We start from the raw sequence: 26,869 nt of genomic DNA on the forward strand, positions 1-26,869 counted from the left end.
GCACCGAGAGGGAGGCTAGGAACCGACAGCATAGGTCCCGAAACGTCACCCCCGGGTCCAGCCGAAGAAGTCCGTGTGCCAAACTCGGACCCGAAGGCCGGAGTTGGAGTAAGGGTCGGAGCCGACCCTAAGACCTCCACCGGCTCCAACAGCACCTGCTCCGACAGAGCCGAAGCGGTCGGAGGAGGAATGGCAATGACATGGGCATGGGCTGTCGGCTCCGAAGCCAACTGGGTCGGAGCCGAAACAAATTTTTGAAAGACTGGGGACTGGAACAGTCTTTGGAGCACCCTGTCTATGTCCGAATCTGACATCCTCGATGACCTAGAGGATACTGAACGGGTTCGAGATGGCCTCTCCAACGGCCCCAAGGGGCTAGGGGACCGGCTCCGAGGCGACTCGATGACTATCGGCGCCGAAGGAATACCCAAACTAGTTTCCATCGGTGCCGAGGAGGACTTAGGCGCCGAGGAGGAAGTGTCTGAGCGGACAACCTTCATCGGCTCCGAGACCAGTGGAGCCGACGAAGGTGACCCGCCTCTCGATGCCCCAGCCATCGGCTCCGAAGCCAGAGGAGTCGAGACTGGTGGCATCGAGGCAGACCGTTCCGCCCTCGGCTCCGAAGTCCTTGAGCCGAAGGAGAAATCTGCCTATGTCTTTTGGCGGTCGGAGCCGACGTCCTTTTCTTTTTAGCAGGAGAAGGAGAGGATGCTAAAGCTTCTTCAAAAGAGGGTTTTACAAGGCCTTTTAATATAAGCTTATTTTTCCTCTCTTGGAGGACCCTCAAGGAAAAAGCGTGACACACGCTGCAGGACTCCTGCAAATGTTTGGCGCCCAAACAATATACACACAGAGAATGGTCATCCGTGATAGACATCTTAAAGTTACATTTAGTGCACTTTTTGAAGCCCGAAGGCCTAGGTGCTTGAGACATTATAAGCAGAAAATAAGTACTTTCTCACAGACAAACTTATTTTAATTCAAGATTAACTTGCTGTTCACACAAAACCACAAAGAACAACAGTCAACCACTGTATACGAAATAAAGAATAAATGAACCCTAAGGTTGTTTTAAAAGGGAATTAACCGGTAGGAAGGCCCTATAGACCGAGGGAGCCTGTAACCAGACAAATATCAATCATACACAAATTTTCACAGAAAAAATTGTCAAACACACACACAACAACAGAGTAGCTGTTAAAACAGCTTTTTGTTTAGAAATTAGCAAATTCCTGACAGAAAGTTAGTGAAAAAACCCACTACTTAGCTCAGCCAGCTCGAGACCACGTCTTCGCTAGTTAGCGGCAAACGAGATCTGGGGGACTGGTAGTGGTGCATCCTGGGATATAGTAAGCTCAGCCAATAAGAGACTTCGCTCTTTGGCATAAGCGTGCCGAGTCGGAGCCGAGGGATCGGCTCCGAACCCATCAGTCAGAATGTAGGCGAGATAGGATCACATAACATCAAATCATTTTCCCATATATGTTAACAGCTTTCCCATGCTTATCAGAGGGAGAGGTAGTAGCACTGACTATTTTTTCAGTAGGATTTGACACAGAGATAGCTGCAGGGTTAGATCTGTGATGAGAAAGCAAATACTTATAAGACTGAGGAACTTTAAAACTCTGCCTTCTTAGAAACCATAGGTTAACTGTCAGACGTATTGCAGGCAATAACAATAATATCCTTCAAAACTGGCAAAAAGGGGGAAGAGCATCAGGTTGAGGCAATTCATCTTATAATAAGTCATAGTTATTTCTTAAAAAGAAGGTGGGGTATAAGACAGTTCTCACTGAAGCATCTTATTCACCCTAGAAATAGTTTCAGAAAAAGAGAATTCCTCTATAGGAGATTCTGAGGTATCACTTTAATCAGAGTCAGAATCAGGTACTTGGGAAGGAAAATTAAAAGAAGCCCTTTCCCAATCCCTTTCTTCATCATCAGGCAGGGAATCCTCAGAAAGAGAAAGACAGTTCAGTTGTGTAAGCAGACTTACCATAACAGTAGCCTTAGCTATACTGGTTGAATCCTGCCAAGGATTCAATAGTCAGACAACTTCTAAAGCCTTCAAGTCACCTTCCACACTCCCATACCATTAGTCAGCTCGAGTTGTGCTGACTAAAAGGTTTGAGCATGAAGCCCTTCATAGCTTTCATGCCAACAAAGAAAGAGAGGCTTACGCCCTAAGAGGATATGTTATGAATATAACAATAAAAAGTGCACCCCTGGCATAAAAACATATAATAAAAAGGGATGGAGGGAGGGAGGGAGCAACTACTGCAGTAGTAATCATTCAAACATCTATGTTTATGGTAAGTTTACTAACACAATTGTACTATTTTCTTCATTTGATCACTGCTGCATTAGTCTTAGCTATATAGGAAGATAGCCATAGTTTAAACTGACTCAGTGGAGGAAGAATGAAGGTCCAGAAGCCCCTGGAAAATGGTCCTATCAAAGTCTGTCCTAGACACGGAGAAGGGAGTCTGCTTTATAGTGCTTTTTAATAGTGTGCACAGAGGACCAAGCTGCAGCTTTTAGAATACATCTAGCATAAAACCCTTTCCAATATGTCCTAATAGAATGAGGCTCAACCATGCCTGGAATAAGTTGCTATTGTAGGAATAACCCAACTTAAACGTATAAGATTACCATTTTGAAAAAGTCACTTGAGACACAAAAGACACTGAGTTACACAAAGTAATTACTCTTCACAAGAGGAAACAGTTATCAAAACATTTATCAAAATTCTCACAAATGTCAAACTTAAACTTCAACATGTGAGCTTGACAACTGTGAATTCTAAAAGTAGGTGTTGCAGAATAATACTCTTTTTTTCCCCAAATTTATTAAAAAAAACTTTCCTTTCTTGTTGGAAGGAGAGGGGTTAATACTAACCTTATGTTTAGCAGTAGCTGGGTTCATTAAAGCAATAGCTGATGGGTCAGATCTGTGATAAGTGTATAAAAACTAAAAAAGACTCCGGTACATTATGCAGTCTATCTGCTCTCTTGGGAGCAGTACGCTGGATGTCAGGGGAATTGTAGGCTGTGACAAAAACATCCTCCAAGTTACACAGAACAGGAGGAAAAAAAGTTATGTACTTACCATAACGTTGCATGTGAGGTGTACATCTCGCCTTTTTGTTCTTACAAACGGGTTCAGAGTCGATCCCTCAGCTCCGAGTCAGCCGCTTTCCAAGCTCAGACTCTCAGAGAAGCTCGAGACCTAGTGGATATCCCATGATTCCCTGCTGTAACTCCCCAGATCTAGCAAGCTGCAACGCAGGAAACCAAGGAAAGGTACCAACCCCCTGAATCATGAATTCCAGAAGAAAACAGGAATAGAGGAAGAAGGCAACCTGCCCAAGGATAGGCTGATCTAAAAATGACCAAAAATGACCTCCCTGCTAAGGCAACCATCACTCTCCACGGAGGAGGACGGAGGGAGGGAATGTAAGATCAAAAAGGCGAGATGTACAACTTACATGGAACATTATGGTAAGTACATAACTTCTTTATGTGAAGTTGTACCATCTCGCCGTTTTGTTCTTACAAACGGGTAGCGTCCCAAGCACCCTAATCCTGGGTGGCTCACGGGAGAACATTCCTGAGCACAGTGGAACCAAAGGAGGCCCTGTCCCTGGAAGCCCTGTCCACTTTATAGTGAGTGATGAACGTGTGAGGCTTAGACCATGTAGCAGCTGCACAGATAACATCTAAAGGCAAACGGGAAGCATACGCCAGGGATATAGACACCGCCCGGGTAGAATGGGCTTTAACGTCAGAGGACAATGACTGATTGGTAGACGCGTAAACAAATTTGATACAGTTAGCCAGCCATCTGGATAAAGTGGTTCTTGAAACTGCATGTCCCTTCCTGTTATCAGCGACCGAAACAAACAGCTGTTCAGTCTGTCTGAAATCCTTAGTACAGTCAAGGTAGAGCCTTAGCTGCCGGTGCACGTCAAGCTTATGCAACATATATTCTAGTTTGTTGGTGTGATGTCTGAAGAAGGTAGGAAGTTCGATGGATTGATTTAGGATGCTCTCTGAGCACACTTTGGGAAGGAAAGTGGGGTTAGTCCTAAGAGAAACTCTGGGTGAAAAATTAAATATGGCAGTCTGGAGGACAATGCCTGCAGTTCAGACACTCTACGTGCGGAAGTAATGGCTACCAAGAAAATAGTCTTCCACAAAAGGAATTTCAGATGGCATGAAGAGGCTGGTTCGAACGGGGAAAGCATCAATTGTGATATGAGATTTAAATTCCAGGAAGAAATAGGGTGTCTAACCAGTGGTCTGAGGTGATGGGTTCCTTTTAGAAACGCTTTACAAAGCCTATGCGCCATAATGTTAGATCCATCACATCCTACATGAAAGTTTGAGATAGCAGCCAATTGTACTCATAGTGGCAGCTGCTGAGCCCTTATTGAACAATGAGGATAAAAACTCCAGAATGATATGAAGTGGCGCCACAAATGGATCAATGTTGTAGCAAGCAACCCAATGTACAAATCATTTCCACTTACTATTGTATAATTTCCTGGTAGATAGTTTGTGAGAAGAATTAGAAGTTATGTACTCACCATAACGTTCCATCTGAGTAGGTGACTTCATTCGGATGCAACCTGTGGGTATCGGATCCGACCTCGGATCCGAGCCGGCAATTCAAAAGCTTAGGCTCCGAGCTCCTAGCTCCTCCCTCTTACCCATAATCCCTTGCCAAGCCCTGACTGACCTCAGATTGAGTTTGCCTCAAAATACTGACAACAGTACACTAAAACAGCATAAATACTCGCTCTAAAAAGGTCAGGGGATGGAGGGGGGGATGGTTGCATCCGAATGAAGTCACCTACTCAGATGGAACGTTATGGTGAGTACATAACTTCTAAATCTGAAGTAGGCAGACTTCATTCGTCTGCAACCTGTGGGACAGAGTCCCTGGCTACCTGAATCTTGGGCGGCCGTCATGGAAGGATGTTCCGGAGCACCGCTGAGCCAAAGGATGCTCTTCCTCTAGAAACAACATCCACCTTGTAATGAGAAATAAACGTATGAGGCGAGGCCCAAGTAGCTGCCGCAGATATCATCCAATGATACACGGGACTTAAAGGCGGCTGACGTGGAAACTGCCCTAGTAGAATGAGCCGTAACCCTCTGCGGAGCAGGTCTGCCTGAAGTGTCATATGCCTGCAGAATACAATTAGCAATCCATTTAGATAGAGTGACTTTAGATACTGCTTTACCCAGAGCAAATTTAGCAAAGGAGACGAACAGCTGATCTGATTTCCTGTGGCCAGCTGTTCTGTTAATATAAAAACGTAATTGTCTATGAACATCCAAGGAATGCAACTTGTATTCTCCTTTGTTTGAGTACTTGGGAAAAAACACCGGTAAATTGATTGACTGGTTAATATTGGATTCAGAAGAGACTTTCGGAAGAAAAGATGGATTGGTCCTGAGGCACACCCTATCAGGGAAGAAAGAAAGGTAAGGCGGTTTGACACACAGAGCCTGAAGCTCAGACACTCTTCTGGCTGAAGTGATAGCTACCAGGAAGGCAGTCTTCCAGGAAAGGTACTTTAAATCAGAAGAAGCTGCAGGCTCGAAGGGAGGAGCAGTAAGGGCCTGCAGGACTAAAGACAAGTCTCAAGGCGGTACAACCTCCTTGAGTGGAGGCCTTAACAAAAAAACTCCTTTGAGAAAAGTTTTGCATAATTTCGCCGTCATAAGGGGAGCTGTGTCATGACCAATGTGATAATGCGAGATAGCTGCCAATTGTACCTTAATCGTGGAAGAACTAGCCCCTTGATGGAAGAGGTCTGTTAGAAAATCCAGCACCGCTGACATAGGTGCAGAGAAAGGATCCAAAGTTCTCTGCCCTGCCCATATAGAGAATCTCTTCCATTTACTCCGATAAACCTGCCTGGTGGAAGGTTTATGAGCAGCCACTAAAATGGCCTTGACCGGTGATGAGATACCGGGAGTCCTAATTAAGGTTGGAACTGGAGCAGCCAAGCTGTCAACTTCAGGGTCCGCAGATTGGGAACTGACATTCCCAGAGGGTGATAGATGAGATACGAAATTGGATCCAGAATCCATGGTGGATTGATTTTGTGAGACCATACGAAGGGGAACCAAGGTTGTCGAGGCCAGAATGGGGCAATGAGAATCATTCTGCTCCCCAAACTGTTGGCTTTCTGCAGAAGCCTCTGCATCAGAGGAAGTGGAGGGTAGGCATAAAGGAGACCGGGAGGCCAAGCATGCACCAGAGCATCCTCGAACTCCTGGTGGGGAAGCAGAGCGAAGAAATTGTCGCATTTGGCGTTTGAGGGAGAGGCAAAAGATCGCAACAGGGTTGCCCCAAACGGCAAAAATCTTCTTCGCTACTTGAGGATTGAGAGACCACTCGTGTGGAGAAAGGATAGTGCGACTGAGCTTGTCCGCAAGGATGTTGGACTTTCCCGGAATGTGCGTTGCTACCAGAAAGCGTTTGGTGGAAATTGCCCATTCCCAGACTCTCATGGCCTCTCGACAAAGGGTAAGACCTGGTTCCTCCCTGCTTGTTGATATACCAGACTACCGACATGTTGTCTGTCTGAATCGCAATAGTCCCTGAAGGAAGAACGTGGTGAAGTGCTTGCAACGCTAGGAGCACCGCCCTCATTTCCAGGACATTTATATGCAATGAGGTCTCTGTGGGATTCCACGTGCCTTGGACAATCTTTCCCGCAGAATGCCCCCCCCACCCGAGGCAAGAAGCGTCCGTGGTCACTGTGGCTCGGGGAAATGCCGCGCAAAAAGGTCTCCCTGCCAGGGGCTCCGGAGAAAGAAGCCACCAAAGAAGGGAGTCCCTGCACGCTCTGCTGACCGCAATCGGAGCGTTTAGAGAAGAACAAAGAGGGGACCACTGAACTTGAAGGGTCCATTGAAGAACCCGCATGCGTAAACGGGCATGAATGAGAAGCGGGATAGCTGCCGCCATAGAACCTAGGGCCCTCAGGACAGAAGCTGCAGTTGGAGATGGTTGCAGGATCGCTGTCACATGACACTTCAGGCTGGCAATACGGTCTGGGGTGAGGAAGGCTCGTATTGATCTGGTGTCTAGTCTTCCTCCTATGAAATCTATAATTTGAGTGGGATTCAGAAAAGATTTCTCCCAGTTGATCGTGATGCCCAGCCTTGGTGCTAGTTGAAGAAAGTAATCCCTGGCTGAGCACAGAAGATGCCTTGATGATGCTGTCAGGAGCCAGTCGTCCAGGTACGGAAAGACCTGTAATCCCTGGAGCCTCAGGTGGGCCGCTACCACCGCTAGCACCTTGGTAAACACCCTGGGGGCTGAGGTGAGACCAAAGGGGAGGACCCTGAACTGATAATGACTGGCTCCCAGCCGGAAGCGAAGAAACCTCCTGGATCGTCTTGTCCATCCGAATGTGGTAGTACGCATCCTTGAGGTCTATGGAGCACATCCAGTCGTTCTCCCTCAAGAGGGGGAGTATAGATTGAAAGGTGACCATCCGGATCTTTTGCTTGGTTACTGACAGGTTCAACTGGGAAAGGTCTAAGATTGGTCTTAAGTCCCCCGTCTTCTTTGGCGCCAAAAAGAACCTGGAGTAAAACCCTAATCCGGTTTGATCTGGGGGGACGCGCTGGATGGCTCTTTTTTCTAGCAGCTGCTTGATTTCGATAGCTGCCGCCTCCCTTTGGTCGGGTGGAACATCTGGGAGGCTGCGAGATTTGGGAACCTTGAATAGGGGAATTGAATATCCTCTGGATATAACTCGAAGCACCCAACTGTCTGTTGTTATGGACTCCCAAGAAGTCAGGTGCATCGAAAACCGCCCCCCGACTGCCTCCAGAGACGGACAGCCGGGCAACCCTTCAGGGCTGCTGCGTGGGTCTCTCAGAGAAAGGTTCTCTGGACCCAAAGTTGCCAGGAGCCCCCCTGCCTCTAGCACGACGACCTCCCCGTCCTCCTCTGCCACGGAAGGACTGGTTATCCGGAGCAGGTTGGGACTGCTGCGACTTCCGGAACCACATCTTCTTCTGTCCCTTTTGGTTCTTAGAGAAGGACCTCTGGGGAGCTGAGAAGCGGACTCTGACGGCAGACAGCGTCTTCCCGTCCTTTTCGCTCTGGACTAATGTCTCGCGAACAGTCTTGCCAAACAAGGCAGAACCATCGAAGGGGGCATTCGCGAAGGTCGCCTTGAAGGGCTCTGCAAAATCACAATGGCGGAGCCAGGCCTGTCGCCTCATGACTAGGCCTGCTCCGCTGGCTCTAGCGGCTCCCTCAGTAGCATGAGACAGTAGCCGCATAGATGTATTGGACACTGATCTGAGAGTGGCCATTCGGGTGGAGTAAACCTGTTTATCCTCACTCGAGATGGACTCCGGGGGAGATGCAGCGTATTCTTTAATCAGATCCCGCTGCATCCTAATGACATGTGCCATGTAGTTCAGCTCTCAAGGAGAAGGTCGCTGAACTAAAACTCGCTTCCCAATGCGATCCATCGAACGGGACTCCTTGCCCGGAGGATGCCCGGAGGGACTCTCCTGGGCCAATTCCCTCGTCGTGGCTGCAGCCATCATCATGGCATCTACTGGGGGACCCTTACTCCAGTGGGTGCGGTCTGATGGAGGGGAAAGAATGCGGTCCGGGCGCTTAGGGATAGGCTCAATGGTGTCCGGATCCTTCCACGCCCTGATGGAGATAAGATCCACCAGGGGGTCAGCAGGAGGGGACACCCAAGAGGTAGAAGGGCCCGCCTCGAATGCCTCCAAGAACACAGACTCATCCGAAGAAGCCTTGGGGGCAGACCACCCCCCCGATCCTTAACATCTCCATGATGTCTCCAAATGAGACGTCCTCAGGGGGTGACCTAAGGGAACCTCCCCCTTCATCCAAATCTGTGTCTTCAGTGACGGACTCAGGGGAGTCCATGTGCCTCCTCTTGCACTTACGCTTCCGAGGTACTTCATCGGGGGGGCTGTCCGAGGAGTACTCTTCAGCAGTTGGATGTTCCAAGGGAACCACTTGGGACATCGAGGCGGGCTGTCCCTGGGACCGGCTGGTGGGGGCCTGGCCCAACTGCAATGGAGTGCGGGATGGAGCCGTGGCAGGGACCGGGGGTCCGGATGTCCTCGACAGTGCCCTTTCCACTACGTCGAAAGCCGAGGGGAGCCAGCTTCCTAAGCCCCGAGAGCCGACCCCACTCGGATCCGACGACGGATCGGAGTCGGAGCCGAAACCGTCGGATCCGAGACCGTGTGCTCCGACCTGGATGGAGCCGAGACACACCAGTTCCCTCGGATCCGAGGCTCGGCCCTCGGCTCGAGAGGTCGGGTCCGGCACCAAGCACTCAAGGGATGGGACGGTTCCGAGGTGCGCCGACCCATCGGATCCGACCCACCCCCGGATCCAAACCTGCACGGCGCCGACAGCTCCGAACCCGTGGTATGGGTCGGAGAAGGAGCCAAGGGGCGAAAAGGGGTCGAAGCCCTCCCGGATGGGGGCTAGGAGCACTCCCATTTGCATTTGGGCCTGGATGAATTTCCTCATCATCCGGTCCATATCAGCCTCACTCATAGAAAAGATTGATCTAGAGGAGGCCACCGAAGCGGACCTAGAGAGCCGCCTCGGGGACCTCCTGGAAGGGCTAGCCTCCTCCTCCTCGGGTCCAGGAGAGAACCGAGGGGAGTGGAGCCGAGGAGGAGGAAAGCTAGAAGGCACAGGGGAGGCCCGCTTAGATGGAGGAGCCGAACTAGAAGTTTCGGCTCTTCTCTTGTGGTGCTTCTCCCTGTGCCTCTCCTTCTGTCTTTCCTTAGAGGAATCCTTCCCCTCCGGCAACTTAGAGGGAGGTTGAGTCCCAGCCGGAGGGGGAGAACTCACAGCAACAGGTTGCTGAGTGGAAGGGGCAGAGGCCGAAGCGGTATCTGGAGGTAAAAGACCCGCCAGCACCAACTTCGACCTCCGTTCCCTCAAAGCCCGGGGGTTGAACCCTGCACAAATGGTACAACCAGATGACAGGTGTTCAACCCCCAAGCATTTAACGCACCGAGTGTGGCCATCTGCAGGGGACAGCTTATGGCCACACTCGGTACATTTCGAGAACACAGCCTTATGGGCTTCAGACATAGTAACCCTAAGGCCTAACACACAACACACACAAACAAACTACGCAAAACCCGATAAATTTAAACAAAAAGAGAGAGGAAAGCCTAAACACACTCAACACTAACTAACTCAAGAAAGAAAATAAAGATTTTTAAAACTTTTTTAGTCAAAAAACTATTTCTTATCTTCACCAACGCCAGGAGCTCTGGAATTCCGTAGCTACTTGAAAAGCGGCAAACGAAATCTGAGGTCAGTCAGGGCTTGGCAAGGGATTATGGGTAAGAGGGAGGAGCTAGGAGCTCGGAGCCTAAGCTTTTGAATTGCCGGCTCGGATCCGAGGTCGGATCCGATACCCACAGGTTGCAGACGAATGAAGTCTGCCTACTTCAGATACTATGATATGCTGGACGGCAGGGGACAAATCAGTAGACCTGGCTAAAGTGGGAATTGGAGCAGCCAAGCTGTCAGATTTAGGGAGAGAAGGGAAGGATGAAGGATGAAGAACTCCCGATGAATGGGTCAGCAGGTCCGGCACTGGGCCCAGGATCCACGGTTCTTCCAGTTGATATTTCCGCAGAAAGGGGAACCAAATTTGCCGAGGCCAAGACGGGGCTATCAATATAACTGTCCTTCCTAGACTTTTGGCTTTCTGAATAAATCTGGGAATTAAGGGGATTGGTGGAAAGGCATATAGGAGACCCGGGGGCCAATCATGCACGAGTGTGTCCCTTGGCTTGTTCCCCGGTGGGGGATAAAGGGCAAAGTAGCTGCTGCATTTGGCTTTCATTGGGGATGCAAACAGGTCGCAGCAAGGCCGGCCCCATCGGAGGAAGATCTGTTCCGCCACACTCTGTTTTAGAGACCACTCGTGAGGCAGCAGCATAGCCCTGCTTAAACTGTCGGCTATCACATTGGAAGATCCCGGGATGTGCGTTGCTGTCAGAAAGCGTCCGGTGGATACAGCCCACTGCCATATTCTCAGGGCCTCGCAGCATAGGGGATAGGACTTGGTTCTCCCTTGTTTGTTGATGTACCAGACTACCGACATGTTGTCCGTCTGGATGGAATCGTACCTAGAGGTAGAGAGTTGTGAAAGTGCTGCAATGCTAGGAACACTGCTCTCAGCTCCAGGACATTGATATGCAAATGAGTCTCCAGAACCGACCAAGTGCCTTGGATAGTCTTTCCCTGAAAAAGCCCCCCACACCCTATCAGGGAAGCATCCGTGGTCACTGTGGCTACGGGTTGGGGAAGAACAAAGGGACGACCGATTGTCACTTGGTCGCTGATTAACCACCAAGTGAGATCTTTCTTGCAAAGAGTTGTCAATCGAATCTCGTATGATAAGGGTAGACTCTGGTAGGACCATTGAGCGAAAAGTAGCCATTGTAATATCCGCATGTGCATTCGGCCTAAGGGAACTGCTAACAAGGCTGCCGCCATTGTGCCCAAAAGTTGCAGTATCTGTGACGCCGGTGCTTTGTCGAGAATTAGGAGGCTGGATAACTGATCCCTCAGTGAGACAATGCTGGATTGAGGCAACTTGATTTTTTCGTTGACGGTGTCTATTTCTGCTCCTAAGAAGGTAATATGCTGCGAGGGCAATAATGCAGATTTCTCGAAATTTAGAGTGATACCTAAACGAGAACAAAGATGTATTAAGTAGTCTCTTGTCCGCAGAAGTTGATACTTGGTGGTGGCGGTAAGGAGCCAGTCGTCCAGATACGGAAACACTCGGAATCCTAGTCGTATCAGATGAGCCGTAACCACCGCCATGCATTTGGTGAACACCCTGGGGGCTGTGGTGAGACCAAAGGGCAGGGCTCTGAATTGGTAATGACTGGCTCCCAGTCGAAAACGCAAATGATCTCTGGATGCTCTGTCCATTTTGATATGGTAGTATGCATCCTTGAGATCTAAAGAGCACATCCACTCCCCCTTTGACAAAAAAGGGAGGATTGATTGCAGCGTGACCATCCAGAACTTCTCCTTCTTTACAAAGGCGTTGAGCCTGCTGAGGTCTAGAATGGGCCTCCAGTTCCCCGTCTTCTTTGGCAGTAAAAAGAACCTTGAGTAAGTTCCGAATCCTCTTTGGTCTGCCGGGACTGGCTGGATGACTCTTTTGTCTAAAAGATTTTGAATCTCTATCTCTGCTAGTTTTCTCAGACTGGGTGGAACGTCTGGACTTTTTGCAAATACAGGGGGATTTCTTATAAAGGGAATGTGGTAACCTCTGGTAATGATGCTTTTCACCCAGGAATCTGTTGTGATGTTTAGCCAGGCATTTGGGTGTAAAGCTAAGCGACCCCCGACTGTCTCCAGAGTAGAACAGCCGGGCTTCCCTTCAGGAACGCTGATAGGGTTTGCCAGAGAACTGCTCCCTGTCACCCTGGTTTTGCAGACCACCTCTGCCGACTGGACGGCGTCTTCCATTTTGACCTCTTCCTCTGCCACTGGAGGAGGTATCTGTAGGTGTGTTTTGGAAAGCTTCCTGAGGTTTCCGGAACCACATTTTCCCACTTCGTTGCCCTTTGGGGTACGGTCTGGTTGGAGTGGAAAAACGGACTCCGACGGCAGATAGAGTCTTTCCTTCTTGCTCACGGCTCATAAGGGTCTCCTTAACTTTTGGACCGAACAAGGCCGATTCGTTAAAGGGGGTGTTCACAAATGAAGACTTAAAGGCTTCCGCAAAGGAGCACAGGCGCATCCAGGATTGTCTCCTAAGAGCTATCGCTGAACCCGCCGCTCTACTCGAACTCTCAGCAGCATACAAAATGAGCCGCATGGATGAGTTGACTATGGAATTTAGGGTGTTGAGTTGTGCATTCACCTTGTCAGAGATTGCATCAGCTACATTACCCTGGACAGTGTCTCCTAGTTCTTTGAGGAGATCTCATTGAAGACGTGTGAAATGAGTTAGGTAGTTTAGTGATCTCATGGAAAATGTCGCCGAACTGAAAATTGGTTTTCCATATCTGTCCATAGTCCTGGAATCTTTATTAGGAGGATGGACAGTAGAAGAAGACTCCGACATCTCTTTCTTAGTGGCCACCACCATAGTATCTACCGGAACTCCTTTTGTCAAGAAGGACTTGTCTGATGGTGCAGTAATGAACTTATTAGGCCTCCGAGGGACTGGTTCCATGGTGTCAGGAGACTTCCATGCCCTTCGAGCAACTAGTTCCATTAGTTCATCGAAGGGTGGAGTAACCCAAGAGGTGGATGGTTGAGATCCAAAGGCCTTCAGGAGAACCGACTCGTCCTCAGTAGGGGCAAGGGACTGCCAATCCCCTCTCTGTTTCAGGATTTCTAGAATGTCTGAAAATGAGACATCTTCCGAGGGGGACCGTGGGGACCCTTCTGATTCCTCCAAGTCGGTATCTGATGTAAGAGATTCCTGAGGGGAATCTAAGTGCCTCCTCTTGCACAGTTTCTTCCTAGGCACTTCCTCGGTGGGAGCCTCCGGAGAAGTATCTAGGGAGGAGGGGTCACCCGAAGGGGATTCCTGAGGCCCTGGATCTCGATGCCTAGAAGGGATCTGAGGAGAAGAGGTAGAACAAGGCCCTTTGGGAAGAGGTGAAGACAGATCCGAGGAAGTAGTCGTCTTAACAGACAAAACCTTCCTCATGGCATCGAAGGCACCAGAATCCCGATTCGAAGAATCGACCGGCTCTGAAGAGATCAGTCGATCGCTCCGAACCGAGACCCCACGCTCCAAACCAGAGGACGGGGCCGAGGACATCTGCGCCGAAGCACCAAGCGGTAGAGTCGGAACCGGTGTCGGTTCGACTCTCACGACCAGAGTCGACGAGTGACTGTCGGTCCCGAGGTTCTTTCGTCGGTACTGAAGAAACCAAGGTTGATGGAGCCGAGGGAACAGGATCGAACCTTGGCTCCACAGGTTCTACTAGCATTGGTTCCATCAGCCCCAGCTCCGAAGATTCGATGGGTTTCTGAGGAGGAGGAATGGAGGAAACAAGGGGCAAATTCGGCTCCGAAGTCACTTGACTCGAAGCAGATAACATTTTGGCAAGGGCCGGGTTCTCCAATAACATTTTCACCACTCGATGCAGATCCACATCAGATAATTTGGAGGAGTGTGAAGAGTGATGGGTCGAAGGAGCCGAAGAATGCACCGACTGGAGGATAGGTGATTGGGGTGCATCGAAAATCGGCTCCACCACCAGAGATCGAACAGGCGGATCGATACTCGGTCCCGAGGTCTGTGGAACCGATATTCGAATCACGCCAGAGGTACTCGGAGCCGGAGACTTAGGCTCCGAAGATCCTCTAGAAGACTTAGAGCCCTTCGACATCTTAGAAAGAGGTCAGCTTTTTCAAGAGCCGCCTGAAAATCCGGTTTTAGAAGCCCTCTATCTACCAACTTCCTTCTTCTTTCTAGCAGAACTCTAGCACTGAAGGAGTGGCAGATAGAGCAGACTTCTTGCAAATGTACAGAGCCAAGACAATACACACATGTGGTGTGGTTGTCAGTAACGGACATCTTCTGTCCACAACCACATCTCTTAAAACCTGACTTTTGTTTTTCGGACATACTAAAGTCCAACAAAAACACAACAAATAAGCTTAAGTATTCTACTATAATTATATATATATATATATATATATATATATATATATATATATATATATATATATATATATATATATAAAAGAGAAACATGGACTAAATTATCCTAAGATATTATAAAGCTTAAACTACTAGAAAAAACACTCCACAGCTCACTTGACTATAATATGTATATAATAATATATTGACAGAGCCCTGTCAACTACTAAGGAGAAAAAAACCCTTCAACTACTAAATTACTATAAAAAATCTACTCTACCAAACTAACTAATTTAACACTATCAAAGAAAATAAATTCTTAAACTACAAAAATTTTTAAGTAAGAAAAGTTTTCACTGGCCCGAGCTTCACTCTTGAGAGCTTGCGATCGTTGCAGCGGCAAACTAGATCTGGGGAGTTACAGCAGGGAATCATGGGATATCCACTAGGTCTCGAGCTTCTCTGAGAGTCTGAGCTTGGAAAGCGGCCGACTCAGAGCTGAGGGATCGGCTCCGAACCCGTTTGTAAGAACAAAACGGCGAGATAGTACAACTTCACATTGAATATTTTCTGGAAATTTCAGTTGTAACACATCATAATACTTCCTGAGGGGCTGAGAAACATCACTATTTCTCCCACTGAAACAACAGATTTATTCTAGAAACTGTTTCAAAGAAACAGAATCCTTCAAAATTACTGGCCATTGCCACATCCTCCTTAGAATCTGAATCAGAATTCTGTGGAGATGATACCATCTGTGCTTTCACAATCATTTTGAGGTTCAAATGCTTGAATCTTTTCAGAAAATGAAGAATCCCTTTTTCTTTTACTAGAAACAACCATGAAAGAAGGGTCAAGAACCTGCACTCAACCCTGAACTAAGCCCAATAAATTACTCTCGTCTGGGGTAACCAAGACAGGGAAGATATATGTTTAATGTTTTGCCTGTTTTTGACAGGAAAATCTGAAGAAACAAACACAATTTTGGCAACGAAAGACTGACCATGGATGGGCATAGCTTTCAGGTTAAGCAGAGTTCCCTCACTCTTCTCTCAGAACTGACAACAGTGGCCCTCCCTTGCCTGCTAAGGGCACTCCTACAGCCACAGAGGACATTTCTAATTGCCACTCCATGGTGGCTGAAGGAATTACACCAGCAGAAGGCAAGGAAAAAGATGAGTGGTCTGAGGAACCAGCCATGGCCACAGCAGAGTCACACACTTCTGGGTGAGGCATTCTATCAGCCTGCTGTGGTGGCAAAAGCTGCTTAATAATCTTTTTCTTTTTGTGTCTGGGAGAAGACAGAATAGAAGAACCAGTTGTCCATTCCATGGTTAAGCTGAAACAGGTGCCTGACTCCTGGGGTAGCCTTGCAGCAACAGATGGTAAAACAGGTAAGTAGTAAAAATTAAATTTTTTTCAGTGTAAAAACAAAGTAAAAGCACATTAAACAATCACCCTAGCCCCAAAAGTAAAAAAAAAAGAAGTTATGTACTCATCGTAATGTTCCATCTGAGTAGTTCTACTTCATTTGTCTTCAACTTGTGGGTACTGGATCCGTATCGAATCCAAGCCGGCAAATTCACTAGCATCTGCTCCAAGCTCCAAGCTCCTCCCCTTACCCATAATACATCTCCACTACCTTAAAACCCCCAGATCGAGTTTGCTGAACCTTATGCTGAGAACCCGACCTGAAGAATACTTTATGACCTAAAAGTGCAGCCAACAGGATGTTCAAATGATAAGGTCAGGGGGAAGGAGGGAGGGACGGTTGAAGACAAATGAAGTAGAACTACTCAGATGGAACGTTATGGTGAGTACATAACCTTTTTATCTGAAATAGTTTACTTTATTTGGTCTTCAACCCGTGGGACAGAGTTCCCAGCTACTAAACTCCTGGATGGCCCTCATGGAATGATATTCTGGAGCGCCACAGAACCAAAGGATGCTCTCCTTCTAGAAGTCAAATCCAATTTATAGTGAGAAATAAAGGTATGAGATGAGGACCAAGTAGCTGCAGAACAAATATCATCCAATGAAACTCTAGACCAAAAGGCCGCGGAAGTAGCCATTGACCTAATGGAATTAGCTTTCACCTGACCCAGAGGAGACAAACCTTTATCCTTATAGACCTGAAGGATGCACAAGGAAATCCACCTTGCAATAGTGACCTTGGAGATAGGTTTACCTAAAAAGGGTTTAGAGAAGGACACAAACAATTGATCAGATTTACAAAAGTTTTTTGTCCTGTGTAAATAAAATTGTAACTGTCTATGAACATCCAACAAGTGGAGTCTGTATTCCATTTTGTTAGCAAAATTTGGGAAGAAAACAGGTAAGTTAATGGTCTGACTGATGTTAACTTGTGATGCAACCTTGGGAAGAAAGGACAGATTGGTCTGAAGGGAAACCCTATCTTTATGGAAAATCACATATGGAACTTTAATGGACAAAGCTTGCAGTTCTGAAACCTTTTAGCAGAGGTGATAGCGACTAGAAATGCTGTTTTCCAAGACAAAAAAAAAGAAGCTATGCACCTACCATAACGTTCCATGTTAGTTGTCTTCATCTCGCCCTCCTTCTTGCTGTTTGGGTTCGGAGCCAATTCTCGGCTCCGACTCAGCCATCTTCTATAGCTCTAGAGCTGTTTACTGGCTCGAGGCTACCCCTTATCCCAGCATGCCCAGCGTCAGCTACCCAGATCTCGTTTGTGATAGCGTACACTAGACATAAGTAGAGTAACCAGTTCCTAAAAACTGGTTGTCCAATACACCTAAACAAGGAAAGAGTTATAAATTACCTGGCATGTGAATTAATAAAAGATGCTCAGCCAGTGAAAACAAAAGGGAACTCCTCACAATCCTCTAGGAAGGGGGAAGGAGGGAGGGACGCAAGAAGGAAGGCGAGATGAAGACAACTAACATGGAACGTTATGGTAGGTACATAACTTCTTTATGTTAAGTTGTCCATCTCGCCTTCATTCTTGTTGTTTGGAACAGCATCCCTAACACCTAAAATCCCGGGTGGCTCATTGGAACAGACTCTTCAGAACAATAGAACCAAAAGAAGCTCTGCTCCGGAAGACCATATCTACCTTGTAATAAGAGATAAAAGTGTGAGGGTTTGCCCAAGTGGTAGCTGCACAGATTGATTCTATGGGTAACCTAGACTGAAAAGCTACAGAGGTGGCTAATGCTCTAGTGGAATGACCTTTTGGTTTAGCTGGTAGCTCTTTATTTCGTAACTGATAAATAAAGCAATAGTATCAGATAACCATCTGGATAAAGTCACTTTAGAAACTGGAAGGCCTTGTTTGTTGAAAGCATAAAAAAGAAATAACTGGTCTGACTTTCTTAGTTCCTTAGTTCTATGGAGGTAAAAACGCAATTGTCTGTGTACATCCAATTGGTGGAGCTTGTATTCTGCCTTGTTGCTGTGATTAGGAAAGAAAACTGGGAGATCTATGGATTGATTTAAATTGTTCTCTGAGCAGACTTTAGGAATAAAGGATAGATTGGTCCTCAGAGAAACTCTGTCCTTGTGAAACACCAGGTAAGGAGGACGAACACATAGTGCTTGAAGTTCTGAGACACGTCTAGCTGAAGTGATAGCAACCAGAAAAAGTGTCTTCCAAGAAAGAAATTTTAAAGAACATGATGCTGCCGGTTCAAAGGGAGGCAAAATTAAGGAAGCTAAAACTAAATTGAGATCCCAAGGAGGAGGAGGATCTCTAACTGGGGGGTCTAAGAGGAGATGTTCCTTTCATAAAGGCCTTGCAGAGCTTATGAGACATTATGCTAGAATTAAACATACCGATATGAAAATTAGAAATGGCAGCTAGTTGTACTCGCACCAGACTGAAAAAGCTGTGCTAGAAATTCAAGAATTTCATGGACTGGGGCTGAGAAAGGATCCAAATTTCTAGATTCTGCCCAGTAAGAAAAACGTTTCCATTTACTAGCATACGTTTTCCTCGTAGCAGACTTATGTGAGGAAACAATAATATCATGGACTGCTGGGGAGATATTGGAAAGCCTGGCTAAGGTTGGAAGTGGAGTAACCAAGCTGTGAGCTGGAGAGTTTGAAGGTATTTGGTGCAACCTGCCTGATTGGTGAATCAGAAGATCTGGAACTGGGTCCAGAATCCACGGTTGATCCAGAAGGTGGAGGTGTACTAACGGGAACCATATCTATCGAGGCCAATATGGGGCAATGAGGATCATTTTACAACCCAATGATTTTGCTTTCTGTATGAGTTGAAGTTAGGGGAAAAGGGGCAAAAGCATAAAGTAGTCCCTGAGGCCAATCGTGGACTAGAGCATCTCTGGGTATATGACCTGGAAGAGGAAGTAGGGAGAAGTAGCTGCTGCATTTGTTGTTGAGAGGAGTGGCAAAAAGGTCACAGCAAGGCTGTCCCCATTTGTGGAAGATAAGATCCGCAACTTCCTGATTCAGAGACCACTCATGAGGCATGAGAATAGCTCTGCTGAGCCTGTCCGCTATGACGTTGGATTTCCCAGGGATGTGCATTGCTATCAGAAAACGCTGGGAGGAAATCGCCCATTGCCACAGTCTGAGTGATTCTCGACATAAGGGGTAAGACCTGGTCCCGCCCTGTTTGTTGATGTACCACACTACTGACATGTTGTCCGTTTGGATTGCAATGGTCCCGGAAGGAAGAGAGTCTTGAAGGGCTTACAACGCTAGGAGAACCACTCTCATTTCTAGAACATTGATATGCAGATGGTACTCGTGAGGTTGCCAAGTGCCTTGGACTGTCCTGCCTAGATAATGCCCCCCCCCCCCTATCAGGGAGGCATCCGTGGTCACTGTAGCTACTGGAGGGGGTTGTATGAAAGGTCTGCCCTGAAATACTAGTTGGGAGACCATCCACCAAGAAAGGTGCCTTTTGCATGTTTCTGTGATCAGGATCATGTGAGACATGGGTAGTTCCTGGAAAGACCACTGCGTGAAAAGAAGCCACTGAAGGATTCACATGTGGAAACGCGCTAATGGGACAAGAAGAATGGCAGCTGCCATGGAGCCTAGCTCTTGGAGGACATGTCTGACTTGAACCCTTTTGCTCTGCATTAGAATTAACACTTGTTGACGAATAGTGGAAACTCGTTCCTGTGGTAATCTTGCAAACATTTCTTTTGTGTTTAATTCTGCTCCTATGTATGTGATAGACTGACAGGGCAACAAGGCAGATTTTTCGAAATTTACTGTAATGCCTAGTTGAGTGCATGATGTGATTGTATAATCCCGTGCCTCTAAGAGTTGACGCCTGGTGGTAGCAGTCAGGAGCCAGTCATCTAGACAGGGAAACACCGGGAATCCTTGACGCCTCAGGTGAGCCGTGACTACTGTCATACACTTGGTGAACACCCTGGGGGCTGAGGTGAGACCAAAGGGCAGAGCTCTGAACTGGTAATGACTGGCCCCTACCCAGAAGTGAAGAAATCTACTGGAGCGTCTGTCCATCTTGATATGGTAGTGCAGTGTCACCATCCGGAACTTTTCTTGTTGTACAGATTTGTTCAATCTGCTGAGATCCAGTATTGGTCTCCAGTCCCCTGTCTTTTTTGGTACTAAAAAGAATCTTGAGTAAGTTCTGGATCCTAGTTGGTCTGCAGGGACTTCCTGAATTGCTCTTTTTTTCTAGCAGTCTTGAAACTTCTGTGACTGCTTGATCCCTTACATTGGGTGAGACATCTAGGATGGGCTTTTTTGATTCTATGGGGGATTAATGGAAGGGAATTTTGTAACCTCCGGATATGATGGATAGTACCCATCGCTCTCTTGGTATATTTTGCCAGGCTTTTGGTTACAGCGAAAGTCTTCCCCCGACTGCCTCCAGAGGTGAGCAGTCTGGCAACCCTTCAGGGATGCTGGAAGGGTTTGGCAGAGAAGGTTTCTCTGTCACCCTGGTTTTGCGGTCCCCCTCTGCCACTAGGGCGGTGTCTGTTATTGTTGTTTCCCCTTCTGCCCCTGGGGGGAAAAAATCATCACATGTCTCAGGCAAGGGTCCCTGGAATTTTCGGAACCACATCTTTCCGCTCTTCTGACCCTTGAGATAAGGTCTGGAAGGAGTGGAAAAACGGACTCCCACGGCAGAGAGAGGCTTGCCTTCCTGCTCACACCTGGTCAATGTTTCTTTCACCTGAGGCCCAAAAAGAAAGGAGCCATCAAAGGGAGTATTGGTGAAAGATGCTCGAAAGGGTTACGCAAACTGACACAGCCGCATCCAAGCATGTCTCCTGAGAGCCACACCTGTCCCTGCGGCTCTGCTCACTCCATCGGCTGCATAGGAAATCAGCCTCATGGAGGAGTTGACTATGGAATTAAGAGTCGCAAGCTGAGAAGCTACTTTGGCTGGTGCTCCCTCAGCTGTAGGTTCTTGAAGGGTATCTCCAAGCTCTTTCAGGAGATCACTTTGAAGACATGTAAAATGGCATAGATAGTTCAGGGACCTCATTGAAAAGGTCGGTGAAGCAAACATTCGCTTTCTATATCTGTCCATCATCCGAGATTCTTTGTTCGGAGGATGAACAGATGAAGAGGTTTCTGCTAACTCTTTCTTGGTGGCTGCTGCTACCACCATGGCATCAATGGGCACACCTTTGGAGAAGAACTGCTTGTCATGGGGGGCTGTAATAAATTTGTTTGGTCTCCTTGGAGTAGGTTCCACAGAATCTGGAGCTGACCAAGCCTTTCGAGCCACTACAGACATGAGTGGATCAAAAGGAGGAGATACCCAGGAGGTGGAAGGTCGGGAACCGAATGCGTCCAGGTATACAGATTCGTCCTCGGTAGGGGCTAGGGAAGTCTATTCCCTCCTCTGACTAAGCATTTCAAGGATGTCTGAAAAGGAAACATCTTCAGAGGGGGACCTTGGGGACCCTTCCGATTCATCCATGTCTGTATCTAAAGTGACAGACTCAGGGGAGTCTATGTGCTTCTTCTTGCACTTCTTCTTCCGGGGAGATTCCTCCGAGTGATCAAGGGAGGCTTCGGAAATAGAAGGATCACCCAATGGGGCGTCCTGGGGCATAGGTTCCCTACGTTTGGGGTCTGGAGGAGGAGTAGAGGTTGGGGCAGACACCACGGGGGGAGGAGCTGGCAGTAGAGCTGTTTCGGGGAACAGCACACTCCGCATGACCTCAAAGGCATCCCAACCTCTAGGCAGAGAAAGCCCTGGCTCCAAAGAAACAGGAGTCTTTCTCCATGTCGAGGGTGACGGCTCCGAGGCCAATGTTGGAGCCGAACTCACCTGCGCCGAAACTCCAAGGGGCAGAACGGGGTTGGACAAGGGTCCGATGCCACTCCCCCCTTAGAGCCGATGAGAGAGCCTCAGCACCCAGATCCCTCGATAGAAGGTATAATCGAGGTAATCGGAGCCGATGTCGGAACCAAAGGAGAGATGATGATCGGGGCCGATGGTTCTACTACCTGTGGATCCATGGTCTCCGGCTCCGAGCTAAATGTAGTCGAAGGAGGAACAGAAATAGAGGCAGTTGGAGCCGATACCTGTTGAGGTGGGCTGGACATAATTTTTGCCAGTGCCTGTGACTTAAGCAACCTACTTACTACTCTCTCCACATCATGATCCGATAATCTAGAGGATCGAGAGGAGTGGGAAGAATGATGGCTATGTTCACTCTGTAACAAAGGTGACTGAGATGCCGAGTGGATGGACTCCAAGGACGGAGACCTCAGTCTCTTATGGCTCCGAGATGGCTCCGAAATAGCACATGGAGCCGACGGAGTAGTTGTCTTGTCGGTGCCAGCCGGCACCGACATACTTGGTTGGTCAAGTAAAGGAGTCGGCTCCGAAGGTGGAGCTGATGGCTTGACAGACTTAGGGGATTTCGCTGGCTGAGTACTTTTAGCCAGAGAATCCTGAGGCTTCAATAATCCCCGAAGGATTAATTTGTTTTTGCGCTCCTGCAGGACCGTTGGACTAAAAGCGTGATATATAGAACAGGAGTCCTTCAGGTGAACATCGCCCAAACAATATACACAACTAGTGTGCCCATCTGTCAGAGACATTTTCTGACAGCATGAGTCACACTTTTTGAAGCCAGATACCTTGGTATCTTTAGACATTTTTACTAACAACAACCACAACAAATATAAGAAAAAGCTATACTACAAAAAACAAGAAACAAATACTTTTTTTTTTTTTTTACAGTTAAGGAACAGAAAGGAAAGCCTCTAATTTAAACGGGGGGAGGGGAGAACTCTCTAATTTAAACGAGTTCAAGGGAAACAGAAGGCCTGCGAGTTATGGAGCGACGGCCAACAAAGCTAAAATACACAAGAAAGTGATAAGGGATAAATATTATCTAGACAAAAAATTGACAAATACTTGACAAAATTTCAAGAATAAACAACAATATATTAACAGAAAAAACTATACTAAGCCTGAGCCAGTAAGGACGCAACCTCGCAGCTGAAGCGGCAAATGAGATCTGGGTAGCTGACGCTGGGCATGTTAGGATAAGGGGTAGCCTCGAGCCAGTAAGTAGCTCTCGAGGTATAAAAGATGGCCGAGTCAGAGCCGAGGATCGGCTCCGAACCCAAACAGCAAGAACGAAGGCGAGATGGACAACTTAACAGCTTAAGTTCTGTGGTTGTAGCAGGTTCAAATGGCAGAGCAACCAAAGCTTGAAGAACCATAGTAAGGTCCCATGGAGGAACAGGATCCTTGACAGGGGGGCGTAACAGGAAAGAACCTTTAATAAAGGCTTTACACGGTCTGGGAGAGGCCAGAGGGGCAGAATTCTCACCCACGTGAAAATGAGAGATGGCAGCTAATTGAACCTTGATAGTAGAAGAGCTTGCTCCTTGTTGAAAAATATTGGCTAAGAAGTCGAGAGTGGCAGAAATAGGAGCCGTGAAAGGATCTAAACTCCTTTGAGAAGCCGAATAGGAAAAACATTTTCATTTACTGTGGTAAATCTTCCTGGTGGAAGACTTATGAGCTGCCACCAAAATAGACCTGACTGAAGAGGATAATCCAGGAGTCCTAGCAATCATGGGAACTGGAGCAGCCAAGCCGTGAGCTTCAAAGTGTCCAGGTTCGGATGAGGAACCCCTGATGGGTGTGAAATAAGATCCTGAATGGGATCCAAGGCAGAGACAGAAGACGAGACCAAAGGAAGGGAAACCATACCTGGCGAGGCCAAAATGGGGCAATGAGGATCACTTTGCTCCCCCAGTCGACAAGCTTTCTGTAGAAACCTCGGAATAAGAGGTACTGGAGGGTAAGCATACAGAAGACCAGGAGGCCAAGCATGGACTAGAGCATCTCTGGGGACTCCCCCAGCTGCGGGTTCAAAGCGAAGAACTTGCTGCACTTCGTGTTGGAAGGAGATACGAAGAGATCGTAGCAAGGCTGACCCCACTCCAGAAAAATCTGCTCTGCTACTGAATGATTCAGGGACCACTCATAAGGCATCAGAATAGTCCGACTTAACCTGTCTGCTAGAATGTTGGACCGTCCCGGAATGTGTGTTGCTATGAGAAAGCGACCGGTGGAGATCGCCCATTCCTACACTCTCATGGCCTCGAGACAAAGGGGGTAAGATCTGGTCCTTCCCTGTTTGTTGACATACCACTCCACTGACATGTTATCTGACTGAATTGCAATGGCTCCCAGAGGAAGAAAGGCATGAAGGACCTGCAACGCCAAAAGGACTGCCCTCATCTCCAGAACATTTATATGCAAACTGGTCTAGATAGGGGACCACAGGCCTTGGACTGTCCTGCCCAAACAATGCCTCCCACCCAAGTTGGGAGGCATCCATGGTCACTGTGGCTTGGACAGGGACTGGAACAAAAGGTCGTCTCTCCAAGATTTCCGGAGAGTGCATCCACCACAGAAGGGATGATATGCAGACTCGACTGAGGTGTATTGGATACGATAATGGAAGATCCAACAGGGACCATTGCACTGCTAGTCTCTACTGTAGTACTCAGATGTGTAACCAGGTGCACGGAAGAAGCATTATGGTCACTGCCATAGAACTTAAGGCCCTCAGCACTGACTCTGCCGAGGGAAGATGAGAACGGTAGATCAGGGAAACATGCATTCTCAGGTTTCGCACTCTCTCCGTGGTCAGGAAGATTTTGCACTGTAGTGTGTCTATCCTTGCCCCAATGTAGTCTATCACCTAGACAGGATTTAGAAGTGATTTGGATGCGCTGGTTGTAATCCCCAACTGAAGAGCAAGCTTTAAGAAATAATCCACAAGAAATCCGCTAGACCACTGAGTTCCTCTGTACAAAAAGACTTTATTCAGATAAAACGCTTGTTTAAAAATGCTTTTCGTCTGACATAATCGTTGGACTTCTTCAGACAAAAGAAAAACGTTTGATACCATTCAAATCACGTTTAAATAACCTCCGTCATGTCACCTGATTAACAAATGAAACATTTTAAAGTTAAAAATACTTAAAATTATTTAAACTGTTAATATAAATACGTAATATTTTAAAACCAAACATATTGTGTTAGCAGCAACCAGTTAGATCATGCAAGAATAATAATTAGTTCTGATAAAAATGAATATAATGATAATAAATAACATATATAAATTAATCATTGGTGTCCGAGTATCGTGGTTTAGAAAGTAGACGCCTGGTGGGAGCAGTGAGGAGCCAATCGTCCAGGTACGGATAGACCTGAATCCCCTGAATCCTCAGGTGAGCCGCTACTACCACCATCACTTTGGTGAACACCCTGGGGGCTGTGGTGAGACCAAAGGGTAGGGCATGAATTGGTAATGACTGACTTCTAGCTGGAAGCGAAGGAACCTCCTGGAGCTTCTGTGCATCTTTATGTGATAGTAGGCACCCTGGAGGTCTAACGAGCACATCCAGTCACTCTCTTGCAGGTATGGCATGATGGACTGTAATGTGACCATCCGTAATTTTTCTTTGGCAACTTTGGTTCAGGGTAGATAGGTCCAGAATGGGTCTTAAGTCCCCCATTTTCTTTGGCACCAAAAAGAACCTGGGGTAGATGCCCGATCCAAACTGATCTGGGGAGATGGGTTCAATGGCTTGTTTCTCTAGCAGCTTGGAGATTTCCACTGCTGCTGCCTCCCTTTGCGTAGGTGGTACGTCCGGGAGGTGTTTGGGAGGAACCACAAAGGGGATAGAGTATCCTCTGGATATGATCTGAACCACCCAGCGGTCTGATGTTATGGACTCCCATGCCACCAGGTGCAATGACAATCGACCGCTGACTGCCTCCAGAGTAGAGCAGTCAGGCAACCCCTCAGGGTTGCTGTCCGGGCCTGTCCGAAAAAGGCTCTCAAGACCCAAAATTCCTCGGACCCCCTGAACCTCTGGGCTGGCATCTATCTGTCCCCCTCTGCCTCTGGGGGAAGAAGAGCCCTGAGTTTCCCAGGAATACTGTGACTTCTGGAAGCACATCTTCATTTGCTCTCTCTGATTCCAGGAAAAGGATCTTTGAGGGTTCGAGAAGCGGATTCCGACAGCAGACAGTGTCTTCCCATCTTTCTCACTCTGGACCAAAGTCTCTTTGACGGTCTTACCAAAAAGAGTAGAGCCGTCATAAGGGGCATTGGCAAAACACACCTTGAAAAGTTCCGAAAAATGACATAGTCTGAGCCAGGCGTTGCACCTCAAGGACACGCCGGACCCAGCCACCCTAGCCGCTTCTTCGGTAGCATGTGAGAGGAGTCACATGGACGTACTGCAGACTGCTTTTAAAGTGGCCATCCTCGCGAAAAATGTGTCTCTGTCCTACTGCGACATGGACTTAGGGGGAGACTCAGTCAGTTCCTTGACCAGGTTATGCTGTAGTCTCGTGACGTGGGCCAGATAGTTCAGCGCCCTGATGGAAAAGGTTGCTGACACATAAACCCACTTCCCTAATCGGTCCATCATCCGAGACTCTCGGTCGGGGGGATGAACCGAGAAACTCTCTTGGGCTAGTTCCTTTTTTGTGGCTGCTGCTACCACCATAGTGTCTACGGGGGAGCCCTTGCTCCAAGCTGGTCTATCTGAAGGTGGACTCAAAATCTTGTCTGGACATTTAGGGATTGGTTCCATGGTGTCCGGCTCCTTCCAGGCCCACGAGGTGACCAGGTCCACCAGGGGATCTGCAGGAGGGGACACCCAGGAAGTAGATGGGCCTGTGCTGAAAGC

At 47.7% G+C, this 26,869-nt stretch overlaps 1 protein-coding gene across 1 annotated transcript in view; it reads right to left on the reverse strand.

Moving 5' to 3' along the window:
- Positions 1-26,869, reverse strand: part of EFCAB8 (EF-hand calcium binding domain 8) — a 3,728,836-nt gene that overhangs the window by 2,730,006 nt on the left and 971,961 nt on the right. Inside the window, exon 9 of the mRNA XM_044089017.1 lies at positions 25,095-25,108. Within this exon, the coding sequence (XP_043944952.1) occupies positions 25,095-25,108 (14 nt within the window). The remainder of the gene's footprint in view (positions 1-25,094; positions 25,109-26,869) is intronic.

Source organism: Protopterus annectens, chromosome 12.part0 (assembly GCF_019279795.1).
Source record: "Protopterus annectens isolate FY-2018-M chromosome 12.part0, PAN1.0, whole genome shotgun sequence".
Classification (NCBI taxonomy): Eukaryota; Metazoa; Chordata; order Ceratodontiformes; family Protopteridae; genus Protopterus; species Protopterus annectens.